Source organism: Eubalaena glacialis, chromosome 17 (assembly GCF_028564815.1).
Source record: "Eubalaena glacialis isolate mEubGla1 chromosome 17, mEubGla1.1.hap2.+ XY, whole genome shotgun sequence".
NCBI classification, from domain to species: domain Eukaryota; kingdom Metazoa; phylum Chordata; class Mammalia; order Artiodactyla; family Balaenidae; genus Eubalaena; species Eubalaena glacialis.
Window position 1 is genome coordinate 32,040,925 of NC_083732.1, and position 23,288 is coordinate 32,064,212.

A 23,288-nucleotide genomic window follows, 5' to 3' on the forward strand; every position below is an offset into this window, starting at 1 on the left:
TCCTCAGAAAAGACTTCCCTGATATTATTGATCAAGTTTTAAGAATTAAAACAAAACAATCATGTATATATTTTTATTGCAATATATACCTTCTTTTCTTTGCACTTACTACAGGTATAGTTTTACTTGTCTTCTTCTGATTTGGTGATTATTGTCTATTTCCCACTCTGAACTGTAATCTCTTTGAAGGCAGTGGCAATGAGGTAATTGCAAAGACTCTCACCTTATAGAAGAAACTCGGGCTCAGTGGTGGAATCCTGGTCATACAGGTGTTCAAAGCCTGGCTTTTCCATTTTTACCATAACCTAGTATATTTTCTTAAATACAACAGGCACACAACACATATGCATCAAATAAATTAATTAAAATATTACTATATATAAGTAACCATTTCTCCTATTTTCCTACATAAACCATTTCCCACATTTATTTATTCAAGGAAGAGAATCTCCCATAAGAGAGGTGTAGGGGAATTGTCCTTACATGTTTATTTAGTAAACTATAATTTTTTCAACAGTCTTCAGAATTCTAATCATATAAGTTTTTTTAATTGAAGTATAGTTGATTTACAATATTGTGTTAGTTTCAGGTGTACAGCAACATGATTCAGTCATATAACTTAGTTTTGATCCTCTATTGATCTTCTGTTTATGAGAACAATAAGAAAACTAGGTATACACAATCAATATATTTTAACAAATATTGTGGAGAATTTCAGGAATCAACAAGAAGCTTCAACATTTCTCCTTCTGATGATAGTAACTGCAAATGCAGTGAACAACTTGGGAAATGTTGTCTCTATTTCAAAGGACTTAAGAATTACGAACAAGGCAGTGTATGTGTCAGCAGCACACAACTCTTACATCAGCTCCTTGGAGCTTCAGATCAAGGATATAAACAGTCTTTGCTTAATGTTCTGACCTGTGGCTGTTACAAATAACTGCACTTTATAAGTAAAGCAGTGCAGGCCAATGAATGCAGAGACTCAGCAACTGTTCTAGGTGAAATGCAAAAAAAGCAGTGGTTTAACAATAGACACACTTAGTTCTCAATATAAATGTCTCCTGCCCTGTAATAGGGCATTTTAAGAATATGATGTAAATCTTACCAATGTTTTCATAAGTCAATCTGCCAAGGCAATAGAAATAAAAGAGAAAATAAACAAATGGGACCTAATCAAACTTACAAGCTTTCGTACAGCAAAAGAAACCATAAATGAAATGTAAAGACAACTATGGCCTGGGAGAAAATATTTGCAAATTATGCTATGGACAAGGACTTAATTTCCAAAATATACACACAGCTCATACAACTCAACAATGACAACAACAAAAAACCCAAACAACCCAATTGAAAACAACCCAATTCTAAACCCAATTTAGAAGACCTAAATAGACATTTCTCCAAAGAAGATGTACAGATGGCCAACAGGCACATGAAAAGATGCTCAACATTGCTAATTATTAGAGAAATGCAAATCAAAACCACAATGAGGTACCACCTCACACCGGTCAGAATGGCTATCATTAAAAAATCTACAGGGACTTCCCTGGTGGCACAGTGGGTAAGACTGAACTCCCACGGCAGGGAGCCCAGGTTCGATCCCTGGTCAGGGAACTAGATCCCACACGCATGCCATAAGAGTTCGCATGCCACAACTAAGGAGCCGGTGAGCCGCAACTAACAGCCAGTGCAACCAAATAAATAAATAAATAAATAAGAAAAGCCTTTAAAAAAAATCTACAAATAACAAATGCTGGAGAGGGTGTGCAGAAAAGGGGACCCTCCTACACTGTTGGTGGGAATGTAAATTGATGCAACCACTATGGAAAACAGTATGGAGTTTCCTCAGAAAACAAAAAATTGAGTTGCCATATGATCCAGCAATCCTACCCCTGGACATATATCTGGACAAAACTATAATTCAAAGAGATACATGCACCCCTATGTTCATAGCAGCACTATTCCCAATAGCCAAGACAAGAAAACAACCTAAATGTCCATCAACAGATGAATGGATAAAGAAGATGTGACACATATATACAATGGAATACTACTCAGTCATAAAAAAGAATGAAATAATGCCATTTGCAGCAACATGGATGGACCTGGAGATTATCATACTAAGTGAAGTAAGTCAGAAAGAGAAAGGCAAATACCATATGATATCATTTATGTGGACTCAAATGAAATTATCCATGAAACAGACTCACAGACTTGTGGTTGCCAAGGTGGGGGTGGGGGAGGGATGGATTGGGAGTTTGGGATAGCAGATGCAAACTATTATATATAGCAGTGGTCCCCAACTTTTTGGCACCAGGGACCTGTTTCGTGGAAGACAATTTTTCCACAGATTGGGGAGGGGGGATTGTTCAGGTGGTAATGGGAGCAATGGGGAGTGGCAGATGAAGCTTTGCTCGCTAGCCCACCACTCACCTCCGGCTGTTTGGCCCAGTTCCTAACAGGCCGCGGACCGCTGATACACGGCCCAGGGGTTGGGGACCCCTGGTATATAGAATCGGTAAACAACAAGGTCGTTGTTGAATATAGCACAGGCAACTATATTCAATATCCTGATAAACCATAATGAAAAATAATATGAATAAGAATGTATAAATATGTATAACTGGATCACTTTGCTGTACAGCAGAAATTAACACAACATTGTAAATCAACTATACTTCAATAAAATAAATTTTTAAAAAAATTTTAAAAAGAATATACCTTTTTAAAAAAATAAAGTTTCAGTAAATAATACTTTTACAGTGAAAGAGAAACATTGTAACTTCTTTTTACAGAAATCTCAATATTCTGGTACTTGAAAGACCTGGTACTTCTCATCCAATTCCAGGTAGGACATCTTCTTGTTGTCTGACCCTCTGATTCTCTTCATAATTTCAGCTCCATGACATTTAGAGGCAAGCAGTATCTTTTAAAAAAATTCAGTCCTGGCCCTCTGTGATTCAGTGACCAACCACCTATTCCTAGTTTTGCCATTCTTAGAGCTGCTCTTTTGCCCTGGTCATCAAATCCCTGTTTTGCTAGTTGTCTTCAATACCACCTATTATTAATGGGGCTCAGTCTTGCTCTTACCAATTCTTCTCCCAGGAGCCAACATTGGCTTAACATTTCTCATTAGCTCTGTCCCCTACACTATTTTCCTACCTAGTCACTCCTAGTCAATTCTTCTGGGCAGTTAACCTAGGCTGCAGAACAAAGCCTCAAGTTCTCAACATGGCATTAATGATCCTTTAGGAAGTAGTCCCAATTGTATCTCTCATCAAATTTCATTAGCTTCCCACAGCACCATACCCCTTCTTACCTCCAAGCTTGGCTAAGTTTACATTGTTCAAACAGATGCAGATTAGATATCTTCCACAAGAAATCCTTCCTTTTTGTGGCCCTCCTATGTGCTCCCACTGCACTTTGTGCATTAACCTATTAGAGTATATCACAAGGCATTCTGATCATCAAGTTACTGATATCTCCTCTGCTAGACTATTATCTTCCTGAAGGAAAGAAAAGGGAGTGGCTTGGACATCATTTCATTCCCAGTGTCTAGCTATTATTTGGTAGTCATTCAAAACTTTAAAAAATAAAAAATAATGAATAAATGAGTGCAGTAGTTAGATTCTTAAGAGCAAAGAGTGTTGTCATAGACTCCTATGCAATCTCTTTAAGGTCAACCATAGTGCTTTGCACAACACTAATAGTAATAATAATAATAACAACAACAACACCATCAACTACTATTGCAACATTAATAGCAGTTGCTGAAATTACTGGAGCATTTGCTATGTACCAGTCTTTGTGGTAAGTGACTTACACAGCTTACAATTCAATTTATCAGTGTTGAGCTGACAAACTTGCTATATGACAGCTCTCACACTGCATAAATTAACAACACTCTCTGGATTAATTGCCAAATACCTTGTCACTTTTCATGATTTAAAAGTACTTCTATAGTAAACTGAATAAATTCTCACCATGGTGCCTACAAAATGGCAAAACTGTAAGCAAAATATTTAGTAAGCTTGATTTTCTAAAGACTATTCTTACTCAAGATTAATGCATACTGGGCAAGATCATCATCTAATTGTACATCTTTGCTAGCCAGGTTAAATCACATTATCAAAAGTTATCACTGTAATTTTGAACATACTCATTTTCAGTCTAAGGAAAAATTCAAATGAATACTTAATTTTTAATTTTTTTAACTTAAATAAAATGATAGGTTTGCAGGTATTATTTTCTGAGTACCCACTTAAACTATTTTTAAATTGAAATATAACTCACTGACACTATATTAACTCCAAGCTCAACATAGTGATTCAATATTTCTATACATTACAAAATGATCACCCTGATAAGTCTAGTTACGATCTGTCACCATACAAATATATTATGATATTATTGAATATATTCCCCATGCTGTACATTTTATCCTCATGATTTATTTATTTTGTAACTAGAAGTTTGTACCTCTTAATCTCCCTCACTTATTTCATTCATTCTCCCACCCTCAGACCATCTGGCAACCACCTGTTTCACCTCTGTATCAATGACTCTGTTTCTGTTTTGTTATGTTTGTTTATTAGTTATGCTTTTTAGATTCCACATATAAGTGAAATCATACCATATTTGCCTTTCTCAGCATGACTTATTTCACTTGGCAAAATATCCATTAGGTCCACCCATGTTGTCTCAAATGGCAAAATCTCATTCTTTTTAACAGCTATGTAATATATTACATCATCTATTATATATATATAATGTATATATATATATATATATATATATATATATATGTGTGTGTGTATATATATATGTATATGACATCTTTATCCATTAAGCTATTGATGAGCACTTAGGTTGCTTTCATATCTTGACTATTTTAAATAATGCTACAATGAACATAGGGGTACATATGCCTTTTTGAATTAGTGTTTTTGTTTTCTTCAGATAAATACCCAGGAGTAAAATGCTGAATCACATGGTAGTTCTATTTTTAATTTTTTAAAGAACCTTTATACTATTTTCCATATTGGCTGCACCAATTTACATTCCTCCAAACAGTGCATAAAGGTTCCCTTTTCTGCACAACCTCACCAACACTTATTTGTTGTCCTTTTGATAACAGCCATTCTGATAGATGTAAGGTGATATCTCACTGAGGTTTTGGTTTGCATTTCCCTGATGAGTAATGATGTTGAACATATTTCCCTGCATCTGTTGGCCATCTGTATTTCTTCTTTGGAAAAACATCTATTCAGTTCCTCTGCTCATTTTTTAATCAGCTTGTTTGTTTTCTGATGTTGTATAAGTTCATTGAATATTTGGATATTAACCCCTTACCAGATATATCACTTGCAAATATCTTCTCCCATTCAGTAGGCTGCCTTTTCTTTGTGTTTATAATTTCCTTTGCTCTGGAAAAGCTTTTTAGTTTGATGTAGTTCCATTTGTTTATTTTTGCTTTTGTTACCCTTGCATGAGATATATCAAATATATATATATATATATATATATATACACACACACACATATACATGTATATTGTTAAGACCAGTGTCAAAAACATACTGCCTATGCTTCCTTCTAGGAGTTGTATGGTTTCAGGTCTTACCTTTGAGTCTTTCATCTATTTTGAGGGTTTTGGTTTTGGTTTTGTTTTTTTTGTATATGATATGAGAAAGTAGTCCAGTTTAATTCTTTTGAATGTAGTTGTTCAGTTTCTCAACACCATTTATTGAAGAGGCTGTTTTTCCCATTGTATATTCTTGCTATTTTTGGTCATAGATTAATTGATCATGTAAGTATGGGCTCATTTCTGGGCTCTCTATTCTGTTTCATTGATCTATGTGTCTTTTTTGTGTCAGTATCATACCGTTTTGATTACTGTACTTTGTAGTATAGTTTGAAATCAGGGAGTTCTACCGCTAGCCTTGTTCTTCTTTCTCAAGTTTGGATTGGCTATTCAAAATCTTTTGTAGTTACACACAAATTTTAGAATTATTTTTCCTAGTTCTGTGAAAAATGTCATTGGAATTTTTATAGGTATTGTATTGAACCTGTAGATTAGCTTGGATAGTATGTTCATTTTAGCAACATTAATTCTTCCAATCCATGAGCACAGTGTATCTTTCTGTGGGTTTGTGTCAAAATCAATTTCTTTCATCAGTGTCTTAACAGTTTTCTGAGTAAAGGTCTTTTTACCTCCTTGGTTAGGTTTATTCAGGGGTATGTTATTTTTTTGTTTTGTTTTTGTTTGTTTGTTTGTTTTTATATAAATTTATTTATTTATTCTTGGCTGCATTGGGTCTTCGTTTCTGTGCGAGGGCTTTCTCTAGTTGCGGCAAGCAGGGGCCACTCTTCATCGTGGTGCGTGGGCCTCTCACTATTGCAGCCTCTCTTGTTGCGGAGCACAGGCTCCAGACGCGCAGGCTCAGTAGTTGTGGCTCACGGGTCCAGTTGCTCCACGGCATGTGGGATTTTCCCAGACCAGGGCTCGAACCCGTGTCCCCTGCATTGGCAGGCGGACTCTCAACCACTGCACCACCAGGGAAGCCCGGTATGTTATTTTTTGATGCAATTGTAAGAGTAAATTGTTTTCTTAAATTCTCTTTCTGATAGTTTCTTTTTAATGTATAGAAATGCAACAAATTTGTGTATATTAACTGTTCCCACAACTTTATTGAATTTATTTATGAGTTCTAATATTTTTTGGTAGTGTCTTTAGAATGTTCTATAGTATCATGTCATCTGCAAACAGTGACAGTTTTACATCTTTCTTTCCATTTTGGATTCCTTTTAGTTCTTTTCTTTGTCTGATTGCTGTGACTAGGACTTCCAATACTATGTTGAATAAAAGTGATGAAAGTGGGCATTCTTTTCTTGTTTCTTATCTTAGAGGAAATGCTTTTAGCTTTTCACCATTGTGTATGTTACCTGTGGGATTGTCATATAAAGCTTTTATTACATTGAAGTATGGTCCCTCTATATGACATTCTTGAAAGTTTTGGTCATAAATGGATGTTGAACTTTGTCGTAAGCTTTTTCTTCATCTATTGAGATAATCACATGATTTTTATTTTTCATTTGGTTAATGTGAGGTGTTGCAATGATTGATTTGCATATATTGAACTATCCTTGCATCCTTGGGTAAATCCTATTTAATTAGCATTTATGGTCCTTTTAATGTATTGTTGAATTAAGTTTGCTAATATTTTGTCAATGATTTTTGTATTTATATTCTTCATTGATGTTGACCGGTAATTATCTTTTTTTTAATTTTGGGGGTGTCTTTGTCTAGTTTAGGTGTCAGCATGATGCTGTTCTCTTAGAATGACTTCGTAAGCAACCTTTCCTCTTGAATTTTTTGGAGTAGTTTCAGAAGGATATGTATTAATTCTTCTCTAAATGTTCGGTAGAATTCACTTGTAAAGCTTTCTGGTCCTAAACTTTGTTTTTTCGGTGCTGGTTCAGTTTAATTACTCATAATTGGTCTGTTCATATTCTCTATTTCTTCCAGACTTAGTCTTAGGATATTGTACATTTTTTAGGATTTTATTCATATCAATCAGGTTGTTCATTTTATTGGCATATAACTGTTTGTAGTAATCTCTTATGATCCTTTGTACTTCTATGGTGTCAGCTGAAAATTCTCTTTCATTTCTGATTTCATTTATTTTGGGACCTATCTCTCTTTTTCCTTTGACAAGTCTGCCAAAAGTTTACTAATTTTTTTTTTTTATCTTTTCAAAGAACCAGTTCTTAGTTTCATTGATCTTTTCTGTTGTTTTATTTGTTTCTATTTTATTTATTCCTGCTTTGATGTTTATTATTTCTTTCCTTCTACTAACTTTGAGTTTTGTTTGTTCATCTTTTTCTAGTTCTTTGATTAGGTTGTTTATGTAAGATTTTTCTTGTTTCCTGAGATGGGCTTTTATCACTATAAAGTTCCCTCTTAGAAATGATTTTGCTGAGTCCCATAGATTTTGGATGGTTGTGTTACCATTTTCATTTGTCTACAGATAATATTTGATATCCATCTTGGTTTTTTCAGTGACCCATTGTTTGTTTAGTGGCATATTGTTTAACCTTCATGTGTTTGTGTTTTTTTGCATTTTTTCCTCTATAGTTGATTTCTAGTCTCATAGCATTGTGGTCAGAAAAGATGCTTGATATCATTTCAATCTTCTTGAATTTATTAAGATATATTTTGTGGCCTAGCATGTGATCCTGGAGAATATTCCTGATGCACTTGATAAGAATGTATTCTGCTGCTTTGGAATGGAATGTTCTCCGTATATCTATTAAGTACATCTATTAAGTACATCTAATCTAGTATGTCACTTAAGGCCCTTGTTTCCTTATTGACTTTCTGTCTGCGTGACCTATCCATTGATATAAGTGGGGTAGTAAAGTCCTCTACTATTATTGTGTTACTGTAAATTTCTCCATTTATGCTTACTAGTATCTTCTGCATGTATTTATGTGCTCCTATATTGGGTACCTTTATATTTATAATTCTTATATCTTCTGCTTGTATCGATCTGTTCATCATTATATAATGTTCTTCTTTGTCTCTTGTTACAGTCTTTGTTGCAAAGTCTATTTTATCTGATATAAATATTGCTACCCCAGCTTTCTTTTCATTTCCATTTGTATGGTGCACTTTTTTTCCATTCCTTCACTTATGGTCTGTGTTAGGATTGAAGTGAGTCCCTTATGGAAATATATATATGTGTATATATATATATGGGTCTTGCTTCTTTTTTTAAATCCATTCAGCCACTCTTTTGATTGGAACATTTACTTCATTTATATGTACAGTAATTATTTATTCGTATGCTAATCTCTTTCTTGTTTTTTAGCTCTTTTCCCTTTGATTTGATGACTCTCTTTAGTGTTATGTGTGGATTCCTTTCTCTTTTTTTGTGTTTAAATATATTATATAGTTGTGGTTTGTGCTTACTATGAGGTGTGTATATAACAATGTGCACATTACATGATTAAGTTAATGATATTTTTAAGTTTGAATTCAATGTAACAACCTTTCATTTCTACTCCCTGCAACAGGTTTAATGTTTTTGACCTTATATTTTACAACTTTTTGTTTTGTGTATTCCTTAACTACTTGTTGTGAATATAGACTATTTTACTAACTTTTTCTTTTAAACTTCCTACTAGCTTTACAGGTGGGTTTGATCTACTACCTTTCCTGAATATTTGCCTTTAGTCATGGGATTTTTCTTTTCTAATTTTCATATTGCTAGTGGTCATCTTTTCTTTTCCACCTTGAGAAGTCCACTTAATATTTCTTGTAAAATCATTTTAGTGGTGCTAAACTCTTTCATTTTCTGTTTGTCTATAAAACTCTTAATTTCTTCTTCAAATCTGAGTGATAGCATTTCTGAGTAGATAATTCTTGGTTGTAGGCTTTTTCCTCTTGTTACTTTAAATATATTGTGCCACTCTTTCTGGCCTGCAAAGTCTCTGCTGAAATGTCAGCTGATTGTCTTATGGGAGTTCTCTTGTATGTAACTAATTGCTTTTCCTCATTGCTTTTAAGATTTGCTCTTTGTCTGCATTTTTTGCCATTTTTATTATAATGTGTTTATTGTGGACCTCTTTTGAGTTGATCTTGTTTGGGAATCTCTGTGCTTCCTGGACCTGGATGGCTCTGTCCTTTCCCAGGTTAGGGAAATTTTCAGCTGTTATGTCTTCATATAAGTTTTCTCTCCTTTTTGTCTCTCTTCTCCTTTTGGGAGCCCTATAATGTGAATATCAGTTACACTTGATATAGTACCCAAGGTCCCTTAAAACATCTTAATTAAATTTTTCTTTTTTTCTTTTTTCTGTTCAGCAAGGGTGATTTTCACTACTCTGTTTTCCAGTTCACTGATCTATTCCTCTGTATATCATCTAATCTACTTGACTCCTTCCAGGGTATTTATTTCAGTTATTGTATTCTTCAGCTGTTTGGTTCTTGTATATATTTTCTAATTCTGTTAAGCTTCTGTGTGTCTGTGTTCATCCAGTCTTCTCATTGAGCATCTTTATGATCATTATCTTAAACTCCTTATTGGGTAGAATCTTTATCTCCATTTTCCCTAGCTCTTCTTTGTTTTCATCTTGTTCTTTTGTTTGGAGCATATTCTTCTGTTGTCTCATTTTGCCTAATTTTCTGTTTTTATTTCTATGTACTAGGTAGTTTGTTAATATTTCCTGATCTTGGAAAAATGGCCCAATGTTGGAGATGCTATGGGGCCCAACAGTACACTCCTCTCTGGTCACCAGAGCTATATACTCTAGGGGTGCCCCTATATGGGCTTCATGGGCCCTTCTGTTGTAGTGGGGACAAGTACTATGGCTCATTAGTAGGTGGAGCTGCCCTCTAACTCATTTGGCTATCAGGCTCTGCTTCATACTGAAGCTGTCAGCAACTGGTACCCTGTGCAGCTGGCTGCCTGGCCTGAGGAGTCTCAGGGCTGGTGCCTGTCCACTGGTGGGTGGTGCTGGGTCCTGGTAGTGGGGGCCCAGGTGGTGGGGCCCAGGACTGGAGCCAGCCTGCTAGTGGGTGGGGCTGAGTCCTTGGCCCACTATTAGTTGGGGCTTGGTCCTCACACTGTTGTTGCTCAGCTCAGGAGATCCTGGGACTTCTGCCAACTGGTGGGTGGGTAGGTGAGCCCCTAATGCTTATAAGCTACAGGGAGGATTCCAAAATTGTGCTTGTCAGCACCAGTGTGCTCGTGGTAGAATGGGCTCCCCAAATGGTTGCAGCCTGCATCTATATCTCCAGTGGGAATCCCAGTTGTCACCTTCCCCTAAGGGGGACTCTCCAAGATCAGCACTTGTGTCTGCCCCAGGCTCTTTTCAAATTACTGCCTCTACACTCGTTGTCAGAGTGTGTGAGATTTTGTGGCGTACTTTAAGTGCATAGTCTCTGTTTCTTACAGCCATTTTCCTCTCTCATACACAAGCCACATTTACCTTTAAAGTCAGATATTCTGGGGGCTCATCTTTCCATTGAAGGACCCCCAGGCTGTGGAGCCCAATGTGGGGATCAGACACTGCTCCTTGGTGGAGAACCCTTGAAATTGTGATTATTCTCCCATTTGGGGGTTGTCTACCTGGAGCTGTAGGTCTTGACTCTATTGCATCTCCACCCATTATACCCATCTGGTTGTGGTTTCTTCCTTAAAGCTTTAGTTGCTGAAAATCTTTTCTTCAGGTTGTTCTCATTGATAGTTGCTCTGTAAATAGTTGTAATTTTGGTATGCTCATGGGAGAAGGTGAGCTCAGAGTTTTCATACTCTATCATCCTACCCACACCTCCCACTGTATACTTTAATAACTTTTGACTACCTATATTTTTGAAAATAATATGGCTTCCCCATTATTTAATGTACTACAGCCTTCACAAATATCTAGCTTTTGTTGTGCAGCTCTATTTTGAACTATTATATGTGTATGCAACATTATCACAATAGTACACATTTTAAAAAACACTCACAATTCCATCATTTAAGATTTGTCTAACATCGCTTTTCTATAATTTCTATGCCTTATCAACACACATATTTCAAATACTGCCATTCATGATACATAAAATGTTATGTTTTACTATTTTATTTGTGTTTACATTATAATCATGTCCCATTGTTTCATATATTCTCTTTAATTCACTCTTCAAGTCATTGCATTACATTCCATTAAGTTGATGTACTATTATTTGCTACACCACTACCATATTACTGAATAATTTTGGTTGCTTCCAACTTTTTTTCCTATTGGCAAGAAAGCTGTAATAAATACCATTGTTCATTTTAGACTTACTTCATTATTTTGGGATGAATTGCCATGCATGGGATTACTAATTTGGAATCTATGCATATTTCCTATTTATTGTAAGAGATACTAATGCTCTAGTTTAAACCTGAAATCTTTTTTTTCCAATTTTACTCATAATTATGTAAATAAACACAATATAATGCACTGAAACTTTAAAGTATCATAAGAAGCACATATAGAAGAATGAACAAAACATTCAAGAACCTCCCTCATAAAAGTTAAATGCAGACAAGATGGGTTAAAAGTAAAAACACTAATCATTTAATAAATATATATTGAATGCTGCCTATGGGCCAGATACTGCTAATTAATTTTAATCCTATGAGTTACTTTTTTATGTCAAGAAAATTATTTTTCAATTATATTCTAAGTGGTTATTAGGTTATATTTCAATTTTTTACTATGGTTCAGAATATCTTTCTTAACATTGTTAGTAGTTGTAATTTTTTCCTGTTGATTTTCATGGAATTTTTCAAGTAGATTGTTACATAATTTACAAATAATGAGAGCTTTGCACACTGCTTTGTTTTAGGTATTTATACATGTTAAGACTGTCTTGCAAAAGATAAAATAAACAGGTGTTTTAAGAAATTTTGAAGTGCTGACTCAATGTTTAAATTACTTCACATAACCTGCAAAGCAAACTGATAATCACAATACTGCTAACTGAAAGTTTAAAAAGGGAATGGAAAGAATAAAGTTTCATTTTTGCTTTACAGAAATACGAGGTCAAAAGTTGTATAGTCACAAATGCCAAGTATGAAGGAAAAAATTGGGAGAAGTGCTGTTTTCATAACTTCTAAAATTAAAAATAAACCCTACCTTTATGTGCAATATAAATCTTGAACTAAACTTACATTAAGGTTAAAGTGATTTGAACCATGTATGGTGAATATGAGAACTTTCTTTGTAAAACTCTCAATATAAAGATATAGATTATGACAAACATGGAACAAGAAAATATATATCTTTGACACTGACAATATTTAGATTATTACTAATTGTAGAATAGGAAGAGTCATATTGCTATGGAGTGAAATGGTCTTTCAATTAGCTCACAATATACTTTCAAAAAACATTTTTGCATGACTATATAGGATCGCCTTATTCATACTATAAATTAATAACAAAATAAAATGTACATGATAAAACATATTTTAGTCTCCAAAATATGCACTATATATATATTTTAAATGTTCTGTTTTATATTATTAATAAAAATAGTTTTATTGAATCTAAAACAAGTATCCAAATATGTGCTTAAAATGTTCATGGTTACCCCAAAATAAAGTGTCTAGAGAAGAAATTGGAAACTCAGGTGACTATGAATCCATTCTACTGAATTCTTATATATGTGCCACAACAGCTTAAGCAGTCAGAAATGTCAATAAAAAAATTTAAATGTTTCAAGGAGTAAATTTTAAATCATAATTAAATACAGGTATTTTGAAAAAAATAATATTGACATTAAAATGCAGTATTACACATAATTCCAATTGCTGACTAAAATGTTTACCTAAAATATTTGAAAGACTATGATTTTGTGGTGCAAGGAAATTTTATTTAATTCTCTGCCTATGCTGTGTTGGCAATTTCTCACTTTGTTCTAATGTGAGTCTAGCCCCAGTTACAAAGTACTATTAATATTATCAGGTAATACTTCCTGGCAGTACAGAATTAAGCTCTGACTCAGAGTAATTTTAGATTATTCTGTTCTGTGCAATTTCTCTAAGTATTTTTGTTTGTTTGTTTGTAAAACACTTTTTGAATACTCTGCTAACAAAATATTTTTAATCATTTTATGGAGTCATATGATATAAACAACAACAATAAAAAGTCTTCCATTCCTTTCCCTTATATCTTCAGAATTAGAGCCATTTTTTGTGATCTTTATTCAGCTAAAAGTTACATTTTAAGATAATTTCAAATAGCATGGGAATTTGAGTTAATGAATATAATGAGTAATTCAAAATGCCAAGTCTGTTTTGCTACATAATAGCTCCATTTCCTGAACTTACTACATACCTATGGTGGAATTTATTAGCCATTGTGGAATGTAAGTTATTTAACAAATATTTATCGTCTACTATGTTCAGAGCACTGTGCAATTCAGCAGTAAATAGAGGAGTAGATACAGTCCTTGCTTGGAGCCTATGACAAGAAGGATCTGACTCCAAGTTTATCTCTAACGTCTAGAGATAAGAGTTTAAGTATTATCCTATACTGATGTAAACAATGACACACCACTGTGCAACGGGAATGAGTGACATCGTTAAGTTGAGAGCTGGGAGAGAATTCATCCAACTGTAAAAGACAAATCAATTCTTTGGGGTCACAAAAATGGCACAAAATTTATATAACTCACAATAAACATTTTTGAATTTCTACAAATATTGTTCCCTTTCATATATCTAGCCCCATGTGGACCTATGTAAGAACAGACAGTTTGGACAGTACTAGATGTTGGAGATAGTCTTCTGACTTTTACAAATAGCAGCAAAAATCTAGAAGATAATGTGAATATTTGATATTTGATAGGGAAAGACCTGCAAAGACAAGAAAGCCTGGCAAGTTCAAGGAACAGAGGGGAGACAAGTGTGCCTGGAATTGAGTGAGTAAAAGTGATTGGAGTAAGAAAATGGAGGTGATATCAGAGGGGAGGGTGAAAGGGGCTGATCATGGAGCCTTGTGGGAAACTGAAAGAAATTTGGTTTTTTCCCCCAACTTTATTGCGGTACTATTGACAAATAAAAATTGTATATATTTAAAGTGCACAACTTGATGATTTGATATAAGTATACATTGTGAAATTATTACCTACAATCAAACTAATAAACATATCCATCACCATGCTACTCCATCTTATAACTGAAATACATCTTATAAATGAAAATTTTACCCTTTGACAAACATCCCTCATTTCTCCACCCCTCAGCCCCTGGTAATCACCATTCTACTCTCTGTTACTATGAGTCTAACTTTTTTACATTCTACATATAAGCGAGATAATGCAATATTTGACTTTTTGTGTCTGGCTTATTTCCCTAAGCATAATGTTCTCTAGATTCATCCATAGCCTCACAAATGGCAGGATTTCCTTCTTCTTTTAAGGTGAATAATATACCATTGTATATATATGTATATGTATACATCACACTTTCTTTATCTACTCATCTTGTTGACACTTAGCTTGTTTCCATACCTTGGCTACTGTGAATAATGCTGTAATGAACATGGGAGTGCAGATACCTCTTTGAGATAGTGTTCCCCACGCCCTTTGGATATATACCAAGAAGTGGGATTGTTTGATAGGAACCTTGGCAGACATTGAAGGGTTTTAGACAGTGTGGTTATATGATCTGATGCATGATTTTACAGGATCATTCTGCATGCAGAACTGACAATAGGCTGGAAGGATGGGGCAAGACAGGAAACAAGGGAACGAATGTGGAGGATATTCCAATATGAAGGTGAGATGTGATGGTACCTTTGACTAGGACTGTAGCATTGGAAGGGGAGAAAAGTAGGTGGATTCTTAATATGTTTTTGAAGGAATAGCCAACAGGATTTGGCTTTATCTTTAAGTTTTATTTACTAAATAAATGGGAAGATGGAGTTGTCCTTATTTTGAATGGAAAAAAAGAAGCAGAGGAGTAGGTTCATGAAGGAAGATCAGTAGCTCAAGTTTAAGTATGTTGAATTTGGCATCTGAATGGAGAGGTCAAGTAGGAACCTTAATATGAAACTCTCAAGTGCTTCCTCACCTCACTTCTCTGAGCCTATAGGTCTGTATGTTGGATCTTTGAAAGCTGACCAAAGATATTCAGTGATTTTGACATTTGGGTTTTCTTCTTATTCTGGATCACACTGCTTATTGGTAAGTTACCACCTGGACTCCACAGTTATTTCTATTATCTTATTATTCCCAGGCTTAAGCTGATATTCTCTTAAGTGTAAAGGGCCACTATTGTTCTCTGTTTTGTGGGCTTCAATTTAAAAGAACCATTTCTGATTGATAATTACATGTTGTCCTTTTCCTGACAAAATTTAAGCATTTTAAAGGAAAAATCATATTTCAGCTTTTAATTCCAAAAGTTCAATGGCATACATACAGAAAAGGCAAAATATACCCTTGAAAAATTGAACAAATATTCTGTGTAAGTAATGTGATATAGTTATACAAGTGATGTGAGAAAGGCACAGTTCCAGATTTCAAGGACAATAAAGTTGAAACAGAGGAATATTCAACAAAGGAAGAAAATTTTAAAATAAAACAAAAATGAATGAAAGGAGCAAATATTGCTCCATGGGAGATGTTTAGCATAGAATAAGAAACAAATTGACATTAAATACCAAGAGATTATAAGCTACTGAATAGAAGAGTCACAAAGTTCAATTCTGATCAATTGAAAGGAGTTTAGTCACAAATCAACATTATGGAAATATAATTTATCTCTTTGAACAAGTATCTTTCTTCTCACTCTCTCATATAACATCTCTTCTTTTATGAAACAAAGCTATATTGCAAATGAAATTGGATCATACTTTGTACTTACTAGACTTGGTTAAATGTACTTTCAAGGAAAGTTAACTAGTGTTAATAAATTTGTTTCTATGGAAATAATAATAACTATGATTCTTCAGTAGAATTCAGTAGGTGGTTGTAAGCGAAGATGGTCATATTTAAGAACAAATCATTTTGTGACAAATGAACAGACAAAAATTTGACAAAGTAAAAGGAACCAAATGATTTCTGTTTTTTTTTCTTTCCTTTCCTTTTCTTTTTTTTTGGATAAATGATGAAATGCTTTCTTTACTCAGAGCTGTGAGCTTGGTTTTCTATATTAATTGGGAAGACCCTTTACTGTACTTCCTCGAATGCTCTTCCATACAGCAATTATACTCCAATAAAGATGTTTAAAAAAAAAAAAAAGTACTTAGGTTTATGTTTGTCTTCACTCCTGGCGTATGAGCTCCATTAAGACTGGGTGTTACTTTCTATTCACACATCCTGGGGACCTGGTAAACTACCCTGGGCAAACATACTCATTATATGAAAGAGGAGATGAGTACAAAAATTATAAAGAAGATATCTTCTACAGAACTTATTCTCAGAAAGAGAGGAGGGGCTAGTGAAACAAAGAAATTAAATGCAGACAGAGTTTAGGAACTCAGTCCTGCAGAGAGTTTTGATTAAGGAATCCAAGGTACCATGAGAGTTTAGAGAAGCAGGCCTTACTCATGTTTCTTTTTCTTTTTTTTTTTTTTAACATCTTTATTGGAGTATAATTGCTTTACAATGGTGTGTGAGTTTCTGCTTTATAACAAAGTGAATCAGTTATACATATACATATGTTCCCATATCTCTTCCCTCTTGCATCTCCCTCCCTCCCACACTCCTTATCCCACCCCTCTAGGTGATCACAAACCACCAAGCTGATCTCCCTGTGCTATGCGGCTGCTTCCCACTAGCTATCTGTTTTACGTTTGGTAGTGTGTATATGTCCATGACACTCTCTCACTTTGCCACAGTTTACCCTTCCCCCTCCCCATATCCTCAAGACCTAAATGTAAGGCCAGACACTATCAAACTCTTAGAGGAAAACATAGGCAGAACACTCTATGACATAAATCACAGCAAGATCCTTTTTGACCCACCTCTTAGAGAAATGGAAATCAAAACAAAAATAAACAAAGGGACCTAATGAAATTTAAAAGCTTTTGCACAGCAAAGGAAACCATAAACAAGACTAAAAGACAACCCTCAGAATGGGAGAAGATATTTGCAAATGAAGCAACTGACAAAGGATTAATCTCCAAAATTTACAAGCAGCTCATGCATCTCAATAACAAAAAAACAAACAACCCAATCCAAAAATGGGTAGAAGACCTAAATAGACATTTCTCCAAAGAAGATATACAGATCGCCAACAAACACATGAAAGAATGCTCAACATCATTAATCACTAGAGAAATGCAAATCAAAACTACAATGAGATATCATCTCACACCGGTCAGAATGGCCATCATCAAAAAATCTAGAAACAATAAATGCTGGAGAAGGTGTGGAGAAAAGAAAACACTCTTGCACTGTTGGTGGGAATGTAAATTGATACAGCCACTATGGAGAACAGTATGGAGGTTCCTTAAAAAACTACAAATAGAACTACCATAAGACCCAGCAATCCCACTACTGGGCATATACCCTGAGAAAACCATAATTCAAAAAGAGTCATGTACCAAAATGTTCATTGCAGCTCTATTTACAATAACCAGGACATGGAAGCAACCTAAGTGTCCATCGACAGATGAATGGATAAAGAAGATGTGGCACATACATACAATAGAATATTACTCAGCCATAAAAAGAAACGAAATTGAGTTATTTGTAGTGAGGTGGATGGGTTTAGAGTCTGTCATACAGAGTGAAGTAAGTCAGAAAGAGAAAAACAAATACCGTATGCTAACACATATATATGGAATCTAAGAAAAAAAAAAAAAGGTCATGTTTCTTTATACACTTGCTTTGACCTTGAAAATAGTGGCCACTGCATTTTATTTGAGAATTGGTCTGTGTGCTTGTTACTCATTCCTGATTCCAAGAACCAGACATCACAGGATCTCATTTTGTCAATCAAGAGCACTCACTAATCTCCCACAATGTGCAGAGCAAAAAGTTGGTAAAAATGATCATTAGACATGAAGATACTGGTCTCTTCTGAGATTGGCAATCTAATTAGTCAGACAAGAAGAATGAAATGAATGTACTCAGAGTCAATTTCATGTCTTATTCTCAGATAAAGTTGGCACCACTTTGGTGATATCACCATGATATCAAGGTATAAAGCTTGGATGTGGAAATTCAGCCAAAACAGTGAAAAAAAAATCTTTCAGTTGTCATTTGGTGTCTTGTAGAATAAACAAATTAATGCATTTTGTGTTCATTTCAACTAGTTGCCGTGGGCTTAGCCACAATGAGTAATGAGTATATGTGTATATCTATATATATGTATATATAGATATACACATATATATAGTAAGCTTTTTTCCTTTACTCCTTGAATCTAAATTTATTAATCTACTTAAATTAAAGGGGAGATATCTAACTAATCATTGCAGGGCATTTATAAAATTCAAAAATTTATTTATGTGTTTAAAGAAAAGCATTGATTTTTTTCCTGGAAAGTATGATGCTCTTTTGCATATTATATTAAATCCAAATCTTAATTTCCAATAAAGTAAATAAAGTACTTGGCCTATTAAAAATTATTTAATATCTATATTTTCAAAGTATGGCCTCTAGTAGATAGGATAAGTAGGGCAATATTTCAATATTTATTGATTCACGTCTACTGAAAAAGAGAGCACATTATTTTATTTTTAAATGGATGGTATTGGTAAAATGTAGCTATTTTAGTGCCCTAATACCAACATAAATCTTACATTTTTCATTCATCTTTAAGATTGGTTTACAAACATTGAGGGGAAAATATTTTTCAGTATTACATTACATTCACTTTTTAGTATTATATAATTTATTTTGATACACTGTTTTTTAGTGTTATTGTTGGAGAACTCAACGTCACTGAAAAGCACATTTAGCAAAATGTAAAATTAGTTTTAGCTTGTAACCTTTTAAAAAACAATGTAAATTAGATAGCTATAAATGCGTGCCTGAAGAAAACAACAACATGTATATGTAAAATCAAAGTGATGGTCTCATAGAGGAGATTTAACATAAATGGCTACCAGTAGACCCTGAACAAAATGATCAATACTCCTCTTAAAAAACAATGCTTTAACTGTCTAGTGAAATTATAAGGATCTCATAAAGATGTGCAAACCAAAGATAGAGTAGCTGCAGTACGCCTGAAAGTGGCTAAGCTCCCAAGCAAATCATCCCTATTAGTTCCTATTCATGATATAAATTATGCTTTTTTATCTGTTCATAACATGCAGCACTTTTTAGCCTCACATTTCTAGGCATTTTAGCTTTTGCTGACATAAATGCATTCCCCAAATAGAATGTTACAACAATCTTCTGCTAGACATTTAAGCCCATTTGTGCATTTTATTTTAAGATACTCTTTTTGAAACTTCTAACTGTGAGAGGTCTGGGAAGGTGGTGTTAGAATGAATGAGAACTTGTTTTCTAAAGCGACACTGTAGACACTTGATCTACCGTCAAAAAAAAAAAAAAAATCACAGCTTCCTACCTTGAAAACAAACATCTCACGGCGAAGAATAGCTAGAGTGTTAAAGTTCCCATCACAGATGTTGGGTTTGGCTCCAGGATAGGAAGGTCTGCCAGTGGGAGGCCGGGGAGGTTTGGGCCGGTCATTCTTCCTTGGGTCAGCTGGAGGATTAGAGCGGTGTGGGGGCACTGTCGGTAGAGGTCTTGTTGGTGGAGGAATCTTGTCAGGTGGACCTTTTGAAAATATGAGGACAGCACTTGGCTCACTTAAAACTGGAATAGTGCTGGAAAATATTCTACAGAGGACAATCACTCATCAGTGGAGGGTTCAGACTAAGCAAGCTAAGAGGTCTTTAAGATTGTATACTTCCTGAAAAAACAAACCATCTTACCCAACAAACCATTGCCAAGTTTATCGGAAACTGTCTTTATTGTGCTGAATTCTGGATCCAAGTAACTAGGCCTTTGTTAATTTTTAATGATTTTTAAAATAGCTTCACCACAGCCCTTATTGGAAAGTCTGCTTTCAAATCTTTTTTTTGGAAGTAGGTGGTGTATTAATCATAAATAAATTAAAATGAATACTGGAACCATGCATGTAAGCTCCACCAAAGTTAATCCTAGATTTTGATAGACGATTCTATGCAAATATTTCTAATATTGTTAATAGTTCATTAACAAATCAAAGTTTATTCTATCCCTATGTATCTAACTGTATTTTATCAACTTTTCCTGACTTTCATTATTTACTTCTAATGAAATGTTTTGACAAATTGCTAGAAGAGTGTTTCATTTGAATACTGAATCTAAAACACCTATTGATTAAAACACCACTAGTAAAATATTAATGTAAAGAAGTATTTCTAAAAAGAGGTTTCTAAATCAAGCCAAAGTTTTTAGATGTAATTTGGTACAGATGTAAAACATCATTCCTCAAGGGATTTATGTTTTTAAAAAGAAATACAGAGCTGTTCACACTTATTATTTAGATATGGAAAGAATACTCTTTTGCGGACCTTCAGTCTAGACTACTAATTCATGAGGTCATGAGAAAGAGCCTCCTTTCAGTTAACTACTTTGGCAGAATTTCTGATGACACACACATAGGCATAGGCTAGCTCATTCAACATATGAGCTATTTAGTTTTGAGTCCCGGACATTTCTCTTTTCTCAGTATCCCTCAAATAAAGAGCAGCACAAAAGTTGACCTTTTCTCCAAAACTTATTTTAACCTTGAGAGAATGGTCACCACTGAGACACTGAAATTGAAAAACTCATGAATGCAAAACAGATTAGTGAACTTAAACTATGATATTTTAAAATGCAAATGACATCTTCTGAATACTGAATATTACAGACAGCACACATTTGTTTTTGTATTGTAAAATGAAAGTTTCACTTCATTAATTTAGTAAAGCATATTCTCTATATGTAAATAAAAAATGTCAAGTTCTTAACAATTTTGTGTGAAATAAATGTCTTTATAAAGGTCAATGGTCCTATTGAGGGAGTTAGGATTATAGTAAATATGTGTAATAGTCTTTCTTCCTTTTGTCTTACCTTGCATTCATTGACTGAATCCCATAAATTAAAATTATTTTACTCTACTAGAAATTTACTGTGAATTATGTGTTAGTAACTTAGCCATTTGTTACCTTTTACCTCTTAGTCAATAATTACATGTTTTTGAGTTCATTTTGTTACATCCATCACACAAGAGTATTTTCAGCATTTTCCAAAGTGATTTGTCTAGCATCTGTCTACCATCAAATATCATAATCTGAGAATCAACCTGTCAGCTTTTACCAAAGTCTCAGTATCTTATATGAAAATCTTCTATGACTCATTGTTTTTATTGGTTATATTCATTTATTACATTTTTACCCAAATTTTAAATACTAAAGCTTCTCTGACCTTTACTATAATTTCAGGTTTCAATTAAACTCAGTAAGAAAAGTTTATCAGTGCCTAGACTTTCCCATTATCTGCATATTAAGATATCTGGGATTACTGCCAACCAAACCTGATTGATAGAAGACTTTTGTCAATAGATTTTTTTTTCAGTATTTATCTCTCTAATATACTTAGAGCATCTATCTCAACAAAGAAAACACAGCAGAAATTCTGCACTTCACTATAGGGTTAACAAAATAGAATCAGTGGTAACCTACCATATATTTTCTGGATGCCCTGCAAATCATCATTAGGTAGTTTGAAGTTGTCAGTTTCCATGTACTGGTAAAATGGAGCCATGATGGCAGTAGGGTCATTGGAATGCTCCAGTCCCAGAGCATGTCCCAGTTCATGAACCGCTACAAGAAATAAGTCATTTCCTGTGCAAATGAGAAGAAAAGACACTATTATAACTAATATCCAAGTATAGAATTGACAAGGACAATTGGTGTTATCAAAATTTTACCCAAGAAAAATAAGAGGAACTTTTTATTTCAACTATCAGTGTGATTTTATCATTGGATTACCTATGAGCAAAATCCAATATGTGATTTTAAAAAGGGGGGTTGGTGGTGGGGAGGTGATGATAGTGAAGTCACAGAAATTTAGAAACTGAAAGAGAAGAATAAAGAATAAAAGTTGAAGAAAGAACATTAGCATCAGAAATTGCTACTACTGCTGTTGAAATATTGTTCCAATTAGAAAGCATGTAATATACTATATCTCACTTATGTAACCTTCATAGTGAACATAATTCTAACAATTCAGCAAAAAATATAGGGTAGTTACAATCCCTACTTTTACACAGATGAGTAAATTATGGCATAGAAGTGACAAATCTTGTCAAGAATAGCAAATCTTTGTATTTACAGAGCTGTGACAAGAACTTAGGTTATTATGACTCCTAGACTAAGGCTTCTCTTTCTTAGTAGCCTATAATAATGTAAAATAAAAGTCATAGGCTAGCAGTCATAAAAACTAGGAATCTAGTCTTAGCTCTGTAAATACAAATTCTAATCAATCCATACATAATCTGAACAAAACATATTTATCTTAGAGGGTCTGTTTCTCACTGAAAATAAAAAAAAAAAAATCTCTTCCACTAGTAGTAAACGTGCACAGTGAATCTATTTAGTGCAAACTCTCAGAGATACTTCGTCTGACTTTGTTCAGTCAAACCCCTGCTAATGGCCTCTACATGCTGTCTACTCCTGGATCATCATAAGTCAGCTCCTGAGGAAAAGAGCCAGTCCTCCATGGATATTTGTTAATTCCAAAAATTTAG

The 23,288-nt window shown here is 34.2% G+C and overlaps 1 protein-coding gene across 2 annotated transcripts in view; it reads right to left on the bottom strand.

Moving 5' to 3' along the window:
* Positions 1–23,288, bottom strand: part of MMP16 (matrix metallopeptidase 16) — a 340,314-nt gene that overhangs the window by 82,727 nt on the left and 234,299 nt on the right. For both annotated transcript variants that reach the window (XM_061171290.1, XM_061171289.1), the window contains exons 5-6: positions 22,222–22,383; positions 20,073–20,284 (exon numbers count right to left, since the gene is read on the bottom strand). In XM_061171290.1, the coding sequence (XP_061027273.1) occupies positions 20,073–20,284; positions 22,222–22,383 (374 nt within the window). The remainder of the gene's footprint in view (positions 1–20,072; positions 20,285–22,221; positions 22,384–23,288) is intronic.